The following is a 20,341-nucleotide window of genomic DNA, read 5'->3' as shown; positions in this document are numbered from 1 at the left end:
CTCCTCACAGCACCCCAAATACTTCAATGGCCTGGAAAAGTAAATCCCTGGACGCTTCCTTCGACTACCCAGGGGATCAGGTCACCGATTACAGGTACGTACCATCATGGAAAGGGCAGGGAGGAACCTCTCGTTCCCTAAACAACAAAATGGCCGAGGAGATGCCAAGCCTCCTCCAGCCGCCCCCGGGTAAGGCGGCAGCAAGCTTCCCTCTCCCCAGCTCACCCCGCGGGCAGAGCACGCCGCCAGGGAACACCCACCGCCCGCGGGCTCTGCCAGCCCCGGCGGCCGCCGCGCCGGGCCCGGGCCCGCCGGGCAGCTCCCAGCAGGCTGGCCGCGTTCCGCCGCCCCGGCGCGGGTGAGGCGGAGGGGAGCCAGGCCCCGGCGGCCCTCCGAACGATGGAGGGGGAGAAAGGGGCGCGGGGCCGACGCCGCCCCCGGTCGAAAGCTGCCCGGGAGGCCGGGCGGGGTCCCTGCGGCGAGGCCGGGGGGAAGCCCAGCCCGCCGGTGCCCGCACATAACGGGTGACGGGGCCGGCGGGCAGCGGCGGCAGCCCTCCCAGCCCCCTCCGCGCCTCCTCGTTTGCATATCTTTACCTTTGCGCCCGGGAGCGGCCAATCAGCGGGCTCGGCGGCGGACGGCGAGCGCCGCTCACCTGCTGCGGCCGCGCCCGCTTGCTGGTGGCCGGCGGGGCGGGGGGTGGAGCGGCGGCCTCCTGCTGTGCGGCTCCCCGGCGGCGGCGGCGGCAGCAGCAGCAGCACCAGCACCGGCGGCGCGATGGTGTGCGGGGGCTTCGCCTGCTCCAAGAACTGCCTCTGCGCCCTCAACCTGCTCTACACGGTGCGTGGCCGCCGCGCTGAGGCGAGGCGGCGGGAGGGGCGCGGGCTGCCCCGGCGGGGTCTCCCTCGCCCGGCGAGTGGGGAGGGGAAGCGGTGGGGCTCGCTCCGGCCTGAGGCGGCCTCCGCTCGGTGGGCTGGTGCTGCGGCGCCGGGAGGGTGGGGGGCTCCGAGCTGGGGCCGCCGCTCGGCCGCGGCCTCCGACTGGGTGGGGAAGGTGGCACCGGTCAGGCCGGGCTTTGTCACCGCAGGGACGTGGCTCCCCGGGATCAAAATCCAGGGCGGTCCGGGAGCGGGCGGCACGGCGAGCGGTGCCCGCCCCGGGGAGGGGGGATGTCTCATCTCCTGCACCCCCCCCCCCCCTCCCGCTGCGCCGGGCCGGGCCGGTGTGGGGAGGGGGCGGCCGCCTGGCAAGGGGAGGCCCGGCCCGGCCCCCCGGTGCCTTTTTTCGCTTTCTAGAAAGGTCTCTGCGCCAACCCAGGCGTGAACGAGGAATGGTGTATTTTGTTATTCCTCAGCCAAGGAGCGGCACTGAAATAAGTGGAGTTCGGTGAGTGACGAGTGCCGTGTTGGTGTATCGGGCCCGAGGAGACCCGTACAGACCAACGCACGTTGGAGAGGGAGGGGGTGTGCTGGAGAGGGCCCCGGCCCCCTGGTAAGCTGGCTTCCCTGCACTCCCCTGGGACGGACCAGTGAGTTACAAAGTCTGGCTGCTTTGGGGTGGTGGGAACATGCGGGGGCGGGGGGAAGTAGTATGCTAAATAACTGACTTGCTGGACGGGGAGCTCCAGGCAGGTGCCTGCTTTTGTCTGGGCAAGTTGGAGGACCTATTTCCAACAGAGAACGATGAAATCTCCAATTGTGCTATAGCTGTGGGTTTTTCTCCTCATTATCTACTTTAAAATGATACAGAAATAGCAAGAAACAGCACTACATGTAATGGCTTCCTCTCACAGCACTTCTGGAGAGGTAGTGTGTCCTCTAATGTTTCACGTTAACAACAGTGCTTGGGGATGACTTTCGGCCGACTGAAATTGGGGTCAGCCAGTGCTTGCAGGCAGTTGTATCGGTGCTTTTCTGAAAGCACTGCCTGCTCTCAACTGAAGGCGAGACAGGAGAACAAACAGGTCTAACGCTGTTCATCAGAACAAACAGTTCTCGTAACTGGCGGTTACTGGACCTGATGCTAATCATCAGGATGGAGCATGAATGGATGTAGAAGTGCCTGTGCTGAAGCCAGAGTTATTTGTCATTATGTTCTTTGGTGTATGAGATGACCCTCGTTCCGTCAGAAAAGAGCAGAACGAAAGCATTATTATAGGAGAAGCTGTGCTATTGCGTGTGCTTCCTTGGAGGAGCTTGAGGAGTGGAGTATGTCCCTGAAAAAGTCTCTGGAGCATGCTTAGGGAGCCCAGCCTACCTGCTATGAGTCACCCGGGATCCTTGTGACGCTATGGGTTGCCCATGCCACCCCCAGCCAGAATAGAGGGGGGCAGGTAGGCATTGTCTCGTTTGACTTCTGTAGTTGGAGGTAATTTTAGTGTATCTAGACTGTCGTGATGAAGGTAAGTTAGAATCATAGAATAGCCTGGGTTGGAAGGCGCCTCAACAGATCATCTTGGCCAGCTTTTCATGGGATTGCCCCGTCCCAGTGGATGGGTTATAGGTGAATTGTCCTGTCCTGATTTCTCTTTTCAGTAAACCAGAGGTTAATGCAAGACTTATTTTTGTTGTTACTATTATTATTTCTTGAGTGACAGAAGAGTGAGAGAAATGTGGATCTTTCTAACATAATACACACACAAATCTCATTTTGATGTCATGTGGACAGCAGCTGTTTTTTCTGAAGACATCATCACTTATTCCTACAGCCATATATTAACCAGGTGTAAGGAGTCTGGTAGGTCTTTTGGGTGTATTTGGCCTCAGCAAGGGTGGGTTGATCTTTGGGACTGCTGTAGTTCTGTTTGTGATACTTGTACAATGCACATATGACCTTAATCTTGCTCTGATGTCTCCTTGAGTAGAATTTACTTTGTGGGCGTCACTTGGTATTCTTTCATCTGACCTACGCAGAGCGTACGTTTTTGCTGAAGGGAAGGAATGACTTCTTTGAATTATAGTAACTGGAATATCTGATTGTTACTGCTTATGTTGCTTATTAATTATAGGCAAGTTACAAGACTAATGCTTTTAAATTCTGAGTTGCAGGAATAACATTTAAGGTGTTTAGTTGGTCTGATGGAGTTGATCTAGCAAAATGTGTAGGCTTCTCTGTTCATTGGTTAGACAAAAACCTGACAATACAAGACTTGGGTTGCAACAGCACAATGAATGATGGGCTTATTTTTTCCCAGCTGGAAAAAAATACAGAGGACAACCAGAATAAGAACTTCACTATCATCTTTTTAAGCAATGTTAATTCACAGTAGTAATTGTTGGGAAGGGAGTAGTGGGGGTAAGAAGGGACATAAGGTCAAATAGATAACACTTGAATGTTTTTCTAGCTAGCATTGATGTGTGTATCACATGCTTGGAATGAATTAAGCCTCAGAACTGTATATTGTGAGTTACAGTTTATATTTTGCTTTTCTTTAAAACACTCTTAGGATAGAATATTGGAGATTGTTTTTTGGTTTTGTTTGTTGGTGTTTTTTTTTTTTTTTTAAATGCTGTCTTGTTTTACTTTTCACGGTAGTACACCAAGAAAAATATATGTCCTGTCAGTAATAAATCAGTTACTGGTTTAAGGCAAGAAACCAGAAACACACTAAGCTAACTGCTTGCTTAACATTCTTTTCTGATGGTACTTTGCTGATGACCTTTGGTTCTTCTCTGGACTAAGTTAATGTCCTCAGGCCCTGATTCTATTTTTAAATTTATTTTATATGAGTAATTCTGGCATCTATGCTGAGTCTTGCAGACTTCAGTATAGTTCCTTATGGGTATTGGAAGAGTAGAGAAAAATAATTGAGACTCTTTGTTGACTCATTGTGTATATAATGATGTGTATTGCTGGAATAAAGTCTTACATGGAAGAACTGTCTGCATACAAGGACGTTTAAAATACTAGTTTGGGGTATCTGACCAATTTTGTCTTTATTTATGCAATCATATTTACATTTCCCGTCGAACGGCAAACCCATACAAACTGTTTGAAATGCCTGTCCACATCGTTCAGCCAAATTCAGGGATGTGTACATAACTCAAGACTTCTAACCTTCCAGGTATGAGAACCCTAGATGCTGGCTCCACCAATATTTGCTCACTTCAACCAGACAAGGATTTCCTTAGGTAGACAGTGTTCCTTCCAAGGAAGTCTTCAGTAATTGTGTTGAAGTGTGAACAGTTGATATCTTACTTCAAATCAGATTCTCAGAAAGGAAAGGGAAATTCCTAAGTCCTAGCTAGTGATGAGAGATTGAAGTGGTAGCTGGGCCACAAGATTAAATATTCAAATAAAAAAAAAAAAATTGCTGGCAGTCAGTTCATTTGGATGGTGTGTGCTGTTTTTGTCACCGGAGCAGCTACTTAATTATGCTGCAGCAGCACACATGAACTGTTTGTTGTCAGTGTGTAAACATCTTGCTTTTGTTTTGATAAGCAGGCTTTCAGTTTTTCTTACACCTAGAGTGACCATTTGATTTAAAGTAAAACATACAGTACCTTTACCATTAAGAGTGTGTATTTTTTAGTAGCACAGAGTTCATTCCACAAGAGCATCCCTGGTTCCTCTTAACACTGAAAAGTACTTTTATCAAAATCATTTACTTTTTATAATACTTTGCTCTCTGAACTTGTTTTCTAGACTGTCCTGGGTTTTGCATCAGTTTGCAAAGCATTGTCTTTGAAAGCATTTTTTTTCTATTGCTGCCTGTTGTTCTGTGGGTGCAGTATTTATTGAAAGTGTAATTAGTGCATTTCTGCCCTCTTTATCAAAATTGCTTTTCCTGTATTACGGAATTATACAAAGATGAGTACAGAAGTTCTCAGATTCACACAGCGCGTGTTTGGCACGGTAGGGTTTTTAGTAGTGTTTGTTTTAGTTGCAGCATTTCCAATGCAAAGGGGTGAGCATGTTGCATCTTCCATGTGGATCTGCTAGCTCCATTTCCCTTCTCTCTGTGTAGGGGAAACTTGGTGTTTGAGGCAGGGTGAACATCTGGATTTTCCTGGAGAAAGGGAATGTGACTCTTTTCCATGTTTTCTGGTAATTTCTGACTGCTGTAGGGGCTATGCAGAGCCAGGTACTAGCAGGCAGGAATTGGAGAAACACAGTTCTTCTGTCATGTGCCAGTTTCTCTCACAGTGGTAAATGAACCTGTGATCTGGGAGTTCAATTCCATTTTGGTTTGTGTAAGCTTGTTTTCAGCTGTGAGAAGTCACCAGTAAACAGCCTGCTGTTTGCTGTGTCTGACAGCCTATGGTCAGCATTCAGGAGTACAGTGTCAAGAGTCTGCCCCAGCAGCAGCCTGTGCTGGCTGGTCTAGCTCATCATCCTAACTGGATGCTCAGCAGATGGGGCAGGTTGACTTGGAGCCATTCCTGTCATTCTCAAAGATATTTGAAAGCAGCAGTATAAACTGTTTTATCTAGTCTTGATGTGTAAATAAAATAGTGGTAGAGAAGCTCCCAGGTATGCAGCAGGGAATTGGTCATGTCAATTTAGGGTTTTTTTTCTTTTTTTTCTTTCTTTCTTTTTTTTTTCCTCCATTGGCTTTTTGGGAAGGTTTCTGTGTTCACACTTGAGAACACAGAAGAGTGACTACCACAAAAATATAGATACATATTTTAAGACTTTTTGTCAGTGCTTGGGAATGCACTCAGCTATACTGTGTATCAGTTTATAGTCAAAGTAACAGTGGTTTGTGGTAGCAGGTCAGAATTCAGACATGTGCTGGGTCTGTAGACTAGATATGGGTGGGTTTTGTTTTTTCACTTGTCTTGCGCAGAGTGCATAGGGGCATTTAGAGCTAGGAAGGCAGACTGTGTTTAGTGAAAGAACTGGAGAATGACAGGGCACAGAAGGAGGCGGCTGTATGGAGCATGGTATGTTTTGATACCACTGATGTTTTCAGCCATCCTAGCGGTGCAGATTGGCACTTCAAAACCAGCACAATTATCGAGAAGCCCTTTGAATGACCTGTAGTAGCCTTGTAGCTTAAATCATTGTGTTCCTTCTACTGTTGTTTTCACGTTGAGGGAGATACATACGTGGAAGAAGGATCTGTGGGATCACTGGACTTCCTGAAAACGTTTTGCAACTTCTTAAAAAACTATGAACAAACAAGCAAGCAAAAGCAAACATTTCAGAAGATAGTTGTTTCTGCTACACAGCAGAAAGCTTTCATTTCCAAAGACCAGGGAGTATAAAACAAGAGTTAAGTCTCACTGCCATTTTAATGTGAAAGAAGCTTGTCACGTGGTCAGAAACATTGGATCCTAATTATTGGCCAGTAACTTGAAGAGCTCTGAACTAGGCCTGAACCTGAAAGAACTGGCTTTGGTGATAAGAGACAGGAATGCTGCCTTTCACAATTGCTTGTTCCACATCATGTGTCTCAAGGCTGTTCCGTAACCAGACTACTGATCGCTCTTCATTTAAATAAATCGTCTAAAGGTGAAAGATTTTGCTTTCTGTTAGAAATCCTTTGGAGGTACCGAGAGCTTTCCTTACTGCTTAGCCTTTACTTTGCTTTCAGTAAAGCTGAAGAAGTACTGAAAGGAGATAAAGTTGCCTACAGGTTGGCTAGCTTACAGCTGTGATAGAAATCAATTCAGCTTAGTCTTAATTTGCACCACTATATACTGCCCATTGTTTTAACATGATGCTTTTAGATGAAGTGCAGGGAACCAGAAAAATTGTCTTCTAGATTCTTCATGGCTGTGCAGAAACGGTTGGCCAAGTTGAAGGGGAGAGCGGTAGTAATCTCTACCTTCAGAATATATACCATTTGGGGTTTAAAATTTAAAGCCCCCTTAAAGGAAGTGGAATATGAACTTACATGTGGAGAGAGAGTTTAGGGAGGATGTGTTTCATCATGTGTGTAATCTCTCTGGTTTTAGTTCCTGTTCCATATCCAGCCTGACAGCTATTCTGTAAATATTTCCTTTGCTGATACTAGTGTAAATGCTATATAATCTCTTTACCTGGGAATGGTGAGGCTGTATTTCTTGACATTTAAGTTATGAAATGCAGTTTTTACTAACTCCTTTTTGGGCTGAGGCTACAAGAAAACAGTGGGAACATGAACTTCTGCATATGACTTCCTTCCTAGCAAGCAGTCTAAGGTATTTCTAGTTGAAATACTGAAAAGTTGCTAGTTAGTCGAAACAGCAGATTTGTTTGTGGCTTGCCGTTGATGGAAGGAGGAACTGGTTTTGGCATTTGAATTGTTTCCCACTGGCATTGTCTAGAGAAATAATTTGTCAGTATCTTGGTTTCTTTTTTGTAATGTAGACTATAAGCTTGTGGATAAGTACACAGTGGGTAAGTGTGAAGAGGAATACATTTTTCCAGTACAGGAGTGAGGGAAACGAGCAGCTGTGTGCACAGGAGAACTTGGATTTAAAGAACAGAGCAAATTAAGAGCTTTTATTTTTTTTTTGTAGGGGAAGTAGTAATTTATGCAGCAGTAAGGGGAAAGAAAACCCCAACAAATACTATAAAGGCTAATGCTTTAGTTGTGTTAATAAGAAGTTAACTGGAGAACAGGACAATCAAACTTGTGATGACTTTACCTCTGTGACAAAGAAGTTCTTTGTCTAGAAATTGTTATTTTTGAAACATCTATGAAGCTCAAATGTGTGTGTATATATATGTTTAAAAAAAATATAATGGAAGTCACTTAAAGTGGAGTCTGATCCATTCCACTGATCCTTGAACTTAAGTCCCTAAAAGCTTTCTTATATTGATGCTGACACTGGAGTAACGTTTTGGCAATATGCTTGATTTTCTTGATTTTCTTTTTTCTTTTTTTCTGACTCTGTAGATAAAAGTACTTGATCTCATAGTGAAAACTACTGATCTTCACTTAGGACTTGTGCTACCTATAGGTTTGTTCTGGTAAAGCATTTACTTAATTTCAAGTTGATGAGTTTATATATTGGATTATGCTAAACCTGTGTTTGCATGTGTGGTTTTTAAATAAGGGTGCTAGGGTTTGTATTGATGGAGAAGATATTACAGAGTAAATGAGGATGTTAAATTTAAAATACTAGCTGTCACCACCCCGCTCCCCCCAGCACACACACTTCCCATGGCTCTGTGTTGCTTTTCTGGTTTGTGGACAGTATGTGCTTGTAACATCTTTCTGTGAGACAAATTGCTCCAGCTTGAGACTGTAATAAATTCTTTTGCTCTTAATGCCTGTTGGCTTTCCATGTAAACATGCCTTAAGTGAATGGGACCTTTTAAAATCACTTCTGAGAACAAGACTTGTATTTTTGAAGCTGTGTAAGTACTTCTGAAGAATCATTCATTGCTCTTTTATTGAGAGACCTTACTGCTTGTAAGAAGGTGTTATGTTGATATGGGGTTTAGGAGCTATTTAATGAGCTAGATGGTACAGAAGAGTCCTTGGTCAGTGCTAAATCTGTCTCTTCTCTGCCTGTTAAAATTTTTATTTTTGGTGTGGGGAGCAGCAAAGTTTCTGTGGTGGAAGAGCTGGCTGTGGCATGTGGGAATGTTGGTTGGAAGGGACTTCTGGGGCTTATCTATCCAGGTTCCTGCTCAAAGCAGGATTTCAAGTAACACTTGTTTGCCAGCTGTGGCTTTGTTTACTGAGTCTTGAAAACCTCTGAGAACAAAGATTATCACCTCTCTGAGTACAGCACCAAACCACCTTGCAGATGCTTTTTCTAATGTCCAGTCTGAACCTCCCAAGCTGTTACTTGTGATACTGGGCAGAGTTTGCCTCCATTGTTTTTTGTAATGTGCCTTCAGCTTCAGTTGCTAGTAGATTATCCCTAGGCTGCCTTGTTGTCAGACTAAGCGAACTCAGCTCCATCACCTGCTTCTCAAACATCGTCCTCAAGGCTCCAGGCCATTTTGGTGACTCCATCCAGGTTCTCAAATTCCTCTTCAACCTGGGGGGTGTGAAATAGGACACAGTACTTGAGCTACAGTCTCACCAGCATTGAGTTCCCTTTGATTGCAGTCCTCTTGGCTTTCCCTATTTGCAAGCAGACTCTTGGCTCATATTCAAGTTGGCAACCAGTTACATCTCCAGATCTATCTCAGTAAGGCTGTTCAACTGGTCTGTTCCCAGGCTCCACTGAAGCACCCCAGGACCAGAACTTTGCACTTCACGAGGTTCCTGTTGGCTTATTCCTCAAGTTTATCAAGGTCCGAGTTGAATCTCTATTTGGAGAGTCAATTACTCTTCCTTGTTTAGTATCATCCACAATTTTTCTGAGGATTCATTCTGTCTTATCACCCAGGTTGTTGATGAAGGTACTGTATATTGGCCCCAGTATCAGCCTTTGTGGTGCTTCTTACCCACTACCAGTTGGATGCTGGGCCATTGATTACTACCCTTTAAGCTCAGCAGTCCAGCCTGTTGGTCATTCAGTCGAACAGGCCATTTCTCTAACCCATGTCTTTTCAGCTTACTAATGAGTGTCCTGTGGGAAACTGGATCAGTCCTAATCGCTAAAAGCTGGACTGTGATTTCATATATTTCTGGTAGATTTATCAAGAAAATATTGGAAGTGTTAGTAACCAAGGCTAGCTTTATGTGAGTAAACTCATACAGGTAAAATGGAGTTTCACATGTACATCAGTCTTCCAAGGATGACGCAGTTTTCATTGGGGGAGTTCTGGTGTTGTGAAATGTGGTTTCAGTAAAATAAAATGTGATGTTCAGAACCTCTGTAGAGAGTCCTTTTTCCTTTATTTAACAGAAAAAGGTGAATTTTTAATAAATAGATAAAGCTTATATGCCTAGAATGTACATATTAATAATTTAAAAGTAATTGGGGTCGCTAAGTAATTTTGTTTCAAGTACATTTTACTGCAAAGTCTTAGCAGCTTCACTTTTAGAATATTGCATCTAAATCCTTTTGTTTCAAAACACTGGAATAAGCACTGTTGAGTAGTCATTTCTAGTGACTAAACAGTGCCTAATGCTATGAGCCTTGCATTGTTTTACAGACTTGTAAAACCTTTTCCCAAAACAGCTTAAGTTATTTTTCCGGTTTTTAGTAGTGTGCGTTTACTTTAGTTTTTCATGTTATGGCACTATAAAACTATATATATACACACACACACATATATATATACTTTTATTGCATATATACACATATATATATATATAGTTTTATTGCTCAACATTCAGTTAGTCCAATCCAAACCTGAAAATGAAGGAATAACCGTAATTTCCTCTTTCAGTCAACATGCAGAGGAGTCAGGAACTTAATGCTAAATCTGTTTCTCAAATGGTTTGTAAACCTGCAGTCTCCATTTCAGTTTGAAACACAAAGTCAGTTTTCCACCATTTTAAGTGGCCAAAATTGGAGGAGCCAATAGTTATTTTGATCCAAATCATGCATCTGCCTGACTGGATACAGCATTTTCACATAGCTTGCAAGCCAGAGCTCAGTAGCAAGGATCTGTGATCATACTGAATTTCCAGATGTTTTAAGGAATTAGACACTGGACAACTTTGTCATGTGAAAGAAGAGAAAACACTGCCTTGGTATTATGGAGGTGAAGCTTGAAAGTGAGACTTATGGCTACAAAGCTAGAATGTGATCAAAAGAGAAACTGAACTATTTTATGTTATTTTCTTTTTCAAAGTCAAGTCACCTGATTCCTGAACATCTGGGGTTCAATAATGGGTTTAAAAGCCAGAGAGGCTTTTTTTCCACTTGAAAACCATGGCAGTTCTAGATCAGTATGTGTCCGTTTCTACTAGAAAAGCTTTTTGGGCCGGGGGGCATGGTAATAACTTTTCATGTCATACACACTAATTTCATGTACTTATCTTCAGAATAACGGAAGCTGAGATGAGTAACAGCAGCAAGAAGTAACCAGTACCCTGCAGCTCACACACTGGGTTTATCCAGTAGGTGTTTTAGGCACAGGTTTTGTTTAGGTCTCTTCTTTTGATTGTGATACTTTAAGAATAAAACTCATTTCATCTAATTGTTTTAGACCTCTTATGAATGAGCAAAGAGCTGAACAAATACACATTTTGGTATCCTGGAGGCAGATTGGTGAAAATAAAGATTTGCAGTCATAGCTCAGGCACAAGTAGGAAGTATTGGTGAAAATCATTAGGAACAAAGTTTCTTCTCTTTTCTTTGTGAAATAAATTGAAGTTTGACATTGTCTTTGAGATTTTTTTAATGGTATAACACTTTGAAAAGCTGTGTAGTGACAGTGTGAGTTCAGTGCTTAGAAGTTGATAGAGCATGGGATGTCAGCCAGCACTCTCTGATTGGAAATTGCATTATGGGATTTCTTTTGTTGTTAATTTCTGATGCTTACATGGGAAAATAAATCTTCCTGGTGGTATGAGACAATGAAATAAAGTGAATGGGCATAGATCACAACAGGTAGGTCTTGCACTTAACTGTCTGATTAGCAAGGCTAATTTTTAATGTAGTAACATCAGAAAGTTTATAGCCTTGTGCAGCATGCATTCAGAAAATCTGTCTGTGGCAGAGCCAAGGCTTTTTGTTTTGTTTTATTTTTTCTTCCCTCCCCTCTGTAATTTAGATTCACAACATCTTGGCCCAGTGTTGGTTTTAAATAAACATGGTGATTAAGGCTTTTTGTTTAAGAGAAACAAAGGCAAATGTGAATTAATTGTAGAACTCTACTGGTACTGAACAATTCCTTTGAATTTTATATCATTCTTTTGTCTCTTCATGTGGTAAGAGAGAGGTGTAGGTATGACATATCCTCCTTTTCTTCTTGCAGACTGTCTTACATTTCTCATGTGGATTACTGGCTTTTGTTAAAAATGTTTTTTGAGATGTGTTCCTGTGTGAACACATGAAAAAAACACCCACTATGTTTTGGTTATGATGAGCATCACTACTTGTTTCACTAACTTTGATGTTATGTTAGATTTCCATGTTTCAAAAGCAGCATTACATAGGTCAGTCTTCTAAAAGGTGCTTAAGTTGAAAAAATATACAGACAACAAAACAAACTCAACAAAAATGCCCTGCTGCAGCGTAAGTATACTGAAATGATAACGTTAGAAATTTCCTCTATTTTCCCCACCCCTCTGGATAAGCAGTAAAACATCATGAGATATGTCTTGTTTGAACAGAAACTGGTGGGCAAGTGTAAGGGCTTGCTCTGTATTTGTTGTCAAATAAAGCCAAGTAGTTGGACCAGACAAAGCACTTACTATTTTGTTTTGTAGGGGTTTTTTTTAATAACGATACAACTTCTGGGTATTTTTTGGTGACGTCAGGGTTTTGGAAACTTGATTAAAACTTGCGTGTTGAATTGGTGTTATTTAACAGAGAACGTAATGGGTGATACGTTAGACATACGTCTAACTGTTTCAAACAAGAGTGTTAGACATCTTGTGTATTGGACATCTGGGTTGCTTTGTCTGCTGCTTCCCGCCTGCTGTACCTCATTACAGATTTGTCTGCAGCTTTTCATGTTGGAATTTTTTTTCTGTTCTGTGTTTTTGGCATGGAAACAGGAAAGGCTGGAGCTTCCTGCCCATATAAAGAATAAAACCCAGTAAACTAGCTGGGACAGATTCTGCCTGCCTTCCCTGAATACCATCTTTAAAAGGAAGGAAATAGCATAAGAGTGTTTTGGATATTGAAATAGGATTGACTTCATAGTAGAGCTATTTTCTGGAAGAAATATGTAGCAGAGACAGGGCACCTTTATTGTTTTACTACATGAAGTCCTTGAGATACAGATCTAAAAAGTACTTTTGTGTGACCTCGTTAACTGTTGTGTTCCATCATCAACTATGTAGAAGCTTCCCTAATGAATTAATACAGCTGTATTCCTGATTACACTAAGCTTTGGCAAACTGTATTTTTTTACATGTTCAGGGCTGTGGAGCTGTATATCCTATTTTCTTTAAATACACTGCCTCTGTTTCAGAAAACACCTGGAATTTTCATTCTTCTTCCATTCTGTGAATTCAAGTCTGACTTTTAGCTTATTTGTCAATTCTGTTATAATCTGCACTTCAGTTCAGTGTCTCTAGTCAGTCACAGATGACGTGGCTTGACTTGTAGGTAGATTAAGTTGTAACAGCTCCACATTAACAGTATTGAAGAATATGTGTGCCTTAAAACATGTAGAACTGAAGTTAACTCTACGATAAAGTGGAGGATTGGTTTGTTTACGGTTGTGCTTCTTTGCTTCTCTTTGCACTGGAAAGAAAAATTGTACCTTTCTAATAACAACTTCAATGTAAAGAATGTAGCTGTGTATATGTTGAGCCTCTTTTAATATGCAGACTAACTTTTTGTTTTCTCTTCCCTCCAGCTGGTAAGCCTGCTGCTGATTGGAATTGCAGCATGGGGAATCGGCTTCGGCCTCATCTCTAGTTTCAGAGTTGTTGGAGTGGCAATTGCAGTAGGAATTTTCCTCTTCCTTATTGCCTTAGTTGGATTGATTGGTGCGGTGAAACATCATCAAGTATTGCTATTCTTTGTATCCTTCTGATGCATTACATGGATTGCAGCTTGGTTCAAGCCATGTAAACAACCTGCTCTGTCTGCTGAGACTAATGTGGAAGGTGCTTCAGAAAGAGAACAGAAATTCACAATCTTATTTTGGTCAAGTGCAGTCTAAATTAAACTTCCTTCCTGTTCAACTTTATTCCAGCTTCCTTTTTTTCTCCCTTGTTTGTGCTCTGAAGACAGAAGTATTCACGTCTCCCCTTCCAAAATTAAAATATTTTAATTTTTTGAGAGCTTTTTATGGTGGGTCACTGTGTCACAGATACATCTTTCTGTGTGCTCAACCCTACACCAAGCTAGAGTATGTGAACTATTAATGTTTAAAGGTAGAGAAAGGTGATACTTCCAGGTAGCGAGCTGGTTGTAGCTGGCAGGGGAATGCATCGTGGGTAATGTAGGCTGTCAAGAAGCACTTTCTTTTCATACCTAGTCTTTTAATTATGAACCCAGACTAGAAATGAGCACAGGCCTTCTCAGTGTGCTTTGCTGCCCCTTTATGCTTACTGATGCTGTATAAGCAGTTCGTGGTGCTGCCTTGCATAACAAAATTGATAAGTTTGGTGAGAAAAGAGATTCATGAGCGGAAATTCTTATTTTCCTGATTCTGGTCTATGAGTAAGTAGTGACCTCCACTTTACCAACAGTTTAACTGTGTGAGGTAAGTATCTGCATCTGAACACAGGAGCCAAATTGTGAAGACAGTGGCCGACTTTCAAAATGTGATCTGCAATATCAAAGTTCGTTCTTGATGTTTTATACTGTTTTCTGATGCATTAGTCCAAAAGTGTGTGAGGCTGTGTTCCAAAAGCAACTGTCACTTTTTTTTTTTTTTAATCTAGACTAAAGTTACCTTTTGTAATTAATGACAAGACTGTGTCATTGAAGAAAAAAAATTCTGAATATGCAATACCCAGAAAAGTATTTTCTTTAGTACTTTATTTAAGTGAAGTATCTTGGAATGAGAACGTGAGTCCCTAAAGCTGGAGAAATTGGCTATAGATTTTTCTCTCTCAAAGCTCCTTTTATTAACTTCTCTGCTCATGTTGTCATGCTAGGCAAGAAACACCTAATGCAGAAATACTAGCTATGTACAGTAGTAGCCAAAAAAGTGATAATATATAGTGATTGCGTTCTGGGAACATTATTTGGGTCATCTTTTCCACATCCACAGTTAGAATTTACTTCTGTAGTTACTTTGTTTTAAAGGACCTATTGTTATCCAATGAAATAAGGAATACCATTAGGCATATGTGTTATAAAAGTAAAATTAACTTGAGAGTGTATCCTTAACTACTATTTCCAGTACATGATTATTCTTTTGCTAGTCTTTATTGTCCAGTTTTCTGTCTCCTGTGCCTGTTTGGCACTAAACAAGGAACAGCAGGTAAGAAAAGTTTCTTGACTTCTCAGTTAATTTATAGCATACTACTATAAATATGTATGTACACATGTTTATATATATATATAAACACATATAGTCTGCCACAAAATGGGAAGAGTATATTTTAAGAAAATCAGCATTATCCTTTTAAATAAGGACTAGCCCTTCAGCAGTGCTTGGCTGTGGTAGCTAGTAAGGCATACATCTGGGTTCTAAAACTACTTTCAGCTGTCTTTTTTTTAATTGTTTTGTTTTTAAGCTTCCTATGTAGATTTATGGTCACAAGTTTAGCAGCAGGATATCTTGACTATATCATGTGTTCAGCAACTCCAGATAAACTGATGAAATCTACAATAATCATAATGTAAACATGATAAAGCCACTGAATTGTTCGTGTGTAACTGAAAAGGTCATGACTACATTAGGAACAGAGGTGACCCTTAAGTGTGAAAGTAAAACAAGCTTCTGTGGAGTATGGAGACTAATTCTTACTCCCTAAGAAGCAGGCAAGGGTACAGTGACTAAATAATCAGCTTCCTACATGTAAGCACACTTTTTGTTTGAAGTCTGAGTGGTCGCTGTTAGATTAGTTGCATGTCCCATTACTAGTGCTGTTACTGGGTTTAGGAAAAAGAAAGGACGAAAATTATAACCATGAATGTGCTGCTGCTAGGTGCTGCCATTTCATTAGCTACACATGTTGTTTGAACATTCAAGTCATTCTTTAATACATTATCCTGTTAGACTTCAGGATCTGAAGGTTTTACTTGGCTTGGTATATTGGTTTCCAGTGAAACACAAAACAGTTCAGTTAATATAATATTTATTTGCTTATGCCTTCTAGAGTCAACTTCTAGAGGTGGGATGGAATAACACTAACAGTGCAAGAACAGATATTGAGAGAAATCTGAATTGTTGTGGATTCAGAGTTTTTGATCTGAATGAAACCTGCTCCTCTGTAAGTTCTTCAAGCATGAAAAAACTTAAAACTTCATTGTGTTTGTTCAAATATGTACAATTGTTTTCATAGTTGCAGAAAGCAGAGTTTTTTGCGAAATGTGTAAGGTAGTTGTTACAATGATACTAAGCTCTTTAGTTAACTTATTGGAAACATAATCACAGAGCACCCTGCAAAGGTTGTACACCATTGTCATTTATATACTTGCTTTTTTGGTGTCTTTTAAAATTGCTAGAGTTTTGTCCGTGGCTGGCAATCTTTTATAGAGCTAACTAGATGCTTTCAATCAATGAAGTATCATCAGAAAATGGGAGTGCAATTCACTGTTTGTATCTGCTACAGGATTGTTTTAGAAGTCGCCAGTGTCAACCATGTGCACCTATAATAGAAGAATATTCTGGAATGGTGCTGAGATTTGTTGGAGGCATAGGACTCTTCTTCAGTTTCACAGAGGTGAGTAAGGAGGAGGTAAGAAAATTGACTGCTTTTTCCCCATTTTTAAGACTTAAAAGTTTTGTGAAACAATTTATTTTAGGGGGTTTATTACAGAAACTTTCAGTACTATCTTAGGAGTCAAATAATTACTTAGGTCAAATTTTTCCAGGCTATCAGCTTGCTTAAATCTGCCAAAAGGAGGGCTTGTCTTTATTCAACACTGGGAGTTCTTGCAGCTTTATGTTATTTGGACTACAAACTGCAACTAGATACCACATTAAAATGTGGTGATGTAAAGTTTAAGTTTTGCAGAAAATTAGCTATTTAGGTTTACCATTCTCCAAAAGTAATAAAGAGAGTGCTGTTGGTTTACTTTGTTCCCCTGTTTTTCCTGCTTCTCCCCACCTGCGAACACACACACAGTCTTTGGGGTTTTTTGGTTTGGGGAATTTTTTTCATGATGAGTGAACTGTATTTTAAATATCAGGTTAAAAAGGTCTTTGACTCTTAGCTTTAGTATCCAGATGATACATATAGTTGCTTTATTGATCGGTGAATAAAAATCCTCAGAGCAGGTCTTTCATAACCCCACAGTAAAGCATGTGAAAATACTCCTCCTGCTGCTTAGTGCGGTTTTCAGAAGGTTTGCAGATAGTACAGCAACAAGAGAGATACAGCAACTTAGAATCACTCTGACATCTGCCCTCAATTTCTCTACTGAAAATGTGAAGCTGCTAGGAGAGGGAGGAAGGTGGTTGCGAGGATTTGAAAATGTACCAGAAAAATAGCCTTATAGTTAAGTGGTAACTGTAAAGTGAAACAATTTAGAGGATTTGTTTATCATTACACTAAAACCAGGTTTATGAGTGTTTATCATTTGGGGAGGGGGAGGAATGATTTAATGCTAGACATGCCTATGAAAAATATTTTGCATTGCATTGTGGACACAATTTTGGCTTTTTTGTTTTGTTGTTCTTTCTGTTGCTAGGTATGAATTCTGTCTGAGAAGGTGCATTCTTTTTTCTAATTAGGAAAGCTGGTGTGTGGTTGTGCATTTTTAGCAGTAGTAAAATATCCTAAACTTGTATACTGGAAATTCATTGTCAGGATTTTATGTTTAAAACACATTTTGTAAAACTGATGGAAGATAGGGTGGAGACCCTCTGCTTAATAATATCTTCGGGTTTTGTTTTCAGATCCTGGGAGTCTGGCTGACGTATAGATACAGGAACCAAAAGGATCCCCGTGCAAACCCTAGTGCGTTTCTTTGATAAGTTTATAAAGGACTGAATCTTCTCTCTGCACCCTCTACTTCAAAATACTGATTCTCCATAGTTTGGTATTTCTCCAATAATAGGGATTCTACATGTACCCAAAAGAAAACTTTAATTTCCATAAGAAATTTGTAGTTTTCATATTTAATTTCCCACTATTTTTCTTCTAAGAATCTCTACGTTGAAGTAGACTGGTGCATTGAGTAGCTGGGCAAAGACAGACTGCTGCTCTGAGCTAGACTTCGGTAATTGATGTGGTGAACTCTATACAGTGAGTTTTATAGCACTACTGGCTTCTCCAAAAAAACCCAAAAGTATTTTCTACTGTAGTCATTGATTACAAAAATTCACATGATTTCGCATTAAAATGATAAAAATATATGGTGGGTGGTTGGACCGTATGATTTGATTAGGCTTTAGGATGAACTCTAGTCAACTTTTTGTCTTAATAATGGTCTCCCACTTTTGTGTTAAGGTAAAAATAGAAGCTAAAGATGTTATTTTCTGTAGTGCGCGTAAGTGTATGTTAATGACTACTGTAGTCTTCACCCCTCCCTTTCCCTGTTTGTTTTGGCTTTCTGGTAGCTTTAGAATTTTGTTGAGAATAAAAATTATTCTTTACTTTTTAATGGGTATCTTCACTATGAGAACAATGAATGAAGAAAACCAGGAGAATGTAATCTGCAGCTGATTAACTTGAAACTTTTTTTTTCTTTGACAAGTGAATGAAGTTTCGTATTTGCACAATATCAGAATCAATAGTGGTCTGTCATCTTTAATGTAAGAAACTTGATGTCTGGAAAGTTGTTGTACAGCTATTTTTTCAGATGATGTAAAATTATTGTAATAACTCAGCAGTGTATACTCCTCTGTCATCCAGCTAACGGTCTTGATTTCATGAGAGATTGAATGGTGTGTAAAAAAGGAAGAAAGAAAAGTAAAAAAAACAACAACAAAAAAAGATGTTTTCCCGTAGTTTGTTTTTTAAAAAAAAAGAATTAAAAGTTAGAACAGTACATTATCCATGTAGTAGGTGTTGTCTGAGCTGAAGGAAAGCATCATCCCTCTTCCAACCTGTAATAAGTGATGATCAGCTGGAACATCAGACATTTAAGTACCTGAGGTGCATAATGTTCCATTTGTTTCTAATCACACTGAATTGCAGACCTGCACTGCACCTTTCCTTCATTCAGTTGCTGCTTCTGGTGTGGTAGGCAGCTGCTGTAGCCTGAAAGATGGCTCTGCAGGAAGAAAAGGGGAAGAGTATTAAGGCCATCTGCTAAGGAATACAGCATCTGAGCGAGATGGAAAGGAAGACAGTGAGGGCAGACAGAAGTGAGTTCTCATACGGTCTCCCTAGTCTCCCTTTACTAGGGAGATGCCTCCTTGCTCCTACGAAGGAGGCAAAAAGAAGCTGAAATACATGCCCATCAGAACACTTTCAGACTTTCATGTGCCCAGTGCTCGTAAAGAAGGAATTGTCTCGGGGAAGAGTTGAACCTGAATGCAGAGGGATGTCAAGAACTTGCTGAAGAGTGCATCTCTTCAGGTGTAGCCGATTCTTCAACGTCTGCTGTCAGCGCCATCTCCTGGTGTTTGGTCTGTGAATTACTGCTTCGTATGTCAAGAAGTATTGGTGTCTGTTTCAAGCATGTACTTGTACATTCAGTGTAAGAGACCACTCGTACTGAAAGACCTTAAGAGCCTTCAGACTACTACTAAAGTATAACATAAATGTATGCAGCTTTTTTTTTCTTCCCCAAGTTCTGTCCTGTTTAAGCAGCTAACCAGCCATTCTCAATATGTGGCAAGAGGACAGTGATTATCTTGCGGCTGGCTGTCTTTAGCAACAGTTAATTTTCCTAGTCTAGACAGGCTCCGTATTTTGTACATTACTGTAATAAATTAAAGGAGGTGTCTTATGGAGAGGGTGTATGAAGCTTAAAATAATACCACACTGCTGCTTCAATTTTGACTTTATTCCTAATTGGTTTTAATGCTTAGTTTTGGGTAGGTCTGGTTTCATAAACATGGTAGGTGATATTGGAGTGTAAATGTGCATCACTGAGAAAATACTGAAAATGTTACCACTTCAGAAACTCTTATGTCTCATAACATGTGAATTTGTTTTAGTAGTCAAAAGACAGATCAGTGGATTGTATGGTTTGATTAAAGTTTTTCTATCATATTAATAATACTTTGTCTCTTTAAGATGGTGATTTAAAAGATTGCGATTTAAAAAACCCCAGCCAACACAAACCCTGAAAGTCACATTGGAGGTGTGGATTCACTTTCAGAATCTAATTCTTAAAGGGAGGCAGTAAAACACATGAGTCTGGCTTTGGTTTTGAGGGGAGGAGACTAGCCTTCCTCAGGAGAGGTCTGACTCGTGTGTCAGTGTACAAGAAACGTTGTACTGTTCTGACGTTTTGAAATGGGGCATTTTTTAAAAGTATTTATACCTATTCTTGGTGGGGTTTGTCTTTGAAGTTTTGTTTGTTCATTGCATTGTCTTTTCTCTTGAGAAAATAGTTTTGGTCATATAAAGATTTTTTTTTTTTTTTTGGTTGGTTTCTAGGGAGGCATTTTAACTTTCATCTGACTGCTTGAGGCTTAATTGTAGCCAGATTTTCTAGAAGCTATTTACAGCAGCAGAGTATCAAAATAACATGGTTTAACTTGGAGCATTCTTAATGTTTACATTACCTGTCTTTTGACCTTAGCTATGTCGAAATGCTTTCTTAAAGTTTGTTATTCTGGAAAGTGTAGAAACCTGTCT

General features: G+C 40.9%; 1 protein-coding gene across 2 annotated transcripts; it reads left to right on the top strand.

Moving 5' to 3' along the window:
* Window positions 1–644: 644 nt before the first annotated feature.
* Window positions 645–19,757, top strand: TSPAN13 (tetraspanin 13). 2 transcript variants are annotated; one of them, XM_030008903.2, is made up of 7 exons: window positions 645–734; window positions 768–840; window positions 13,318–13,485; window positions 14,818–14,898; window positions 15,740–15,853; window positions 16,196–16,306; window positions 17,485–19,757. In XM_030008903.2, exons 2-7 carry the CDS (start codon window positions 778–780, stop codon window positions 17,557–17,559), a joined length of 612 nt encoding a protein of 203 aa, XP_029864763.1. In that variant the 5' UTR covers window positions 645–734; window positions 768–777; the 3' UTR covers window positions 17,560–19,757. The 2 variants fall into 2 exon arrangements, with proteins under 2 accessions (XP_029864763.1, XP_029864762.1); XM_030008902.2 differs by having other exon boundaries at window positions 719–840.
* Window positions 19,758–20,341: the final 584 nt, after the last annotated feature.

This window comes from Aquila chrysaetos, chromosome 3 (genome assembly GCF_900496995.4).
Source record: "Aquila chrysaetos chrysaetos chromosome 3, bAquChr1.4, whole genome shotgun sequence".
Taxonomy (NCBI): domain Eukaryota; kingdom Metazoa; phylum Chordata; class Aves; order Accipitriformes; family Accipitridae; genus Aquila; species Aquila chrysaetos.
The sequence above is the reverse complement of the archived record's forward strand: the minus strand, read 5'-3'. Positions and strand labels throughout refer to the sequence as shown.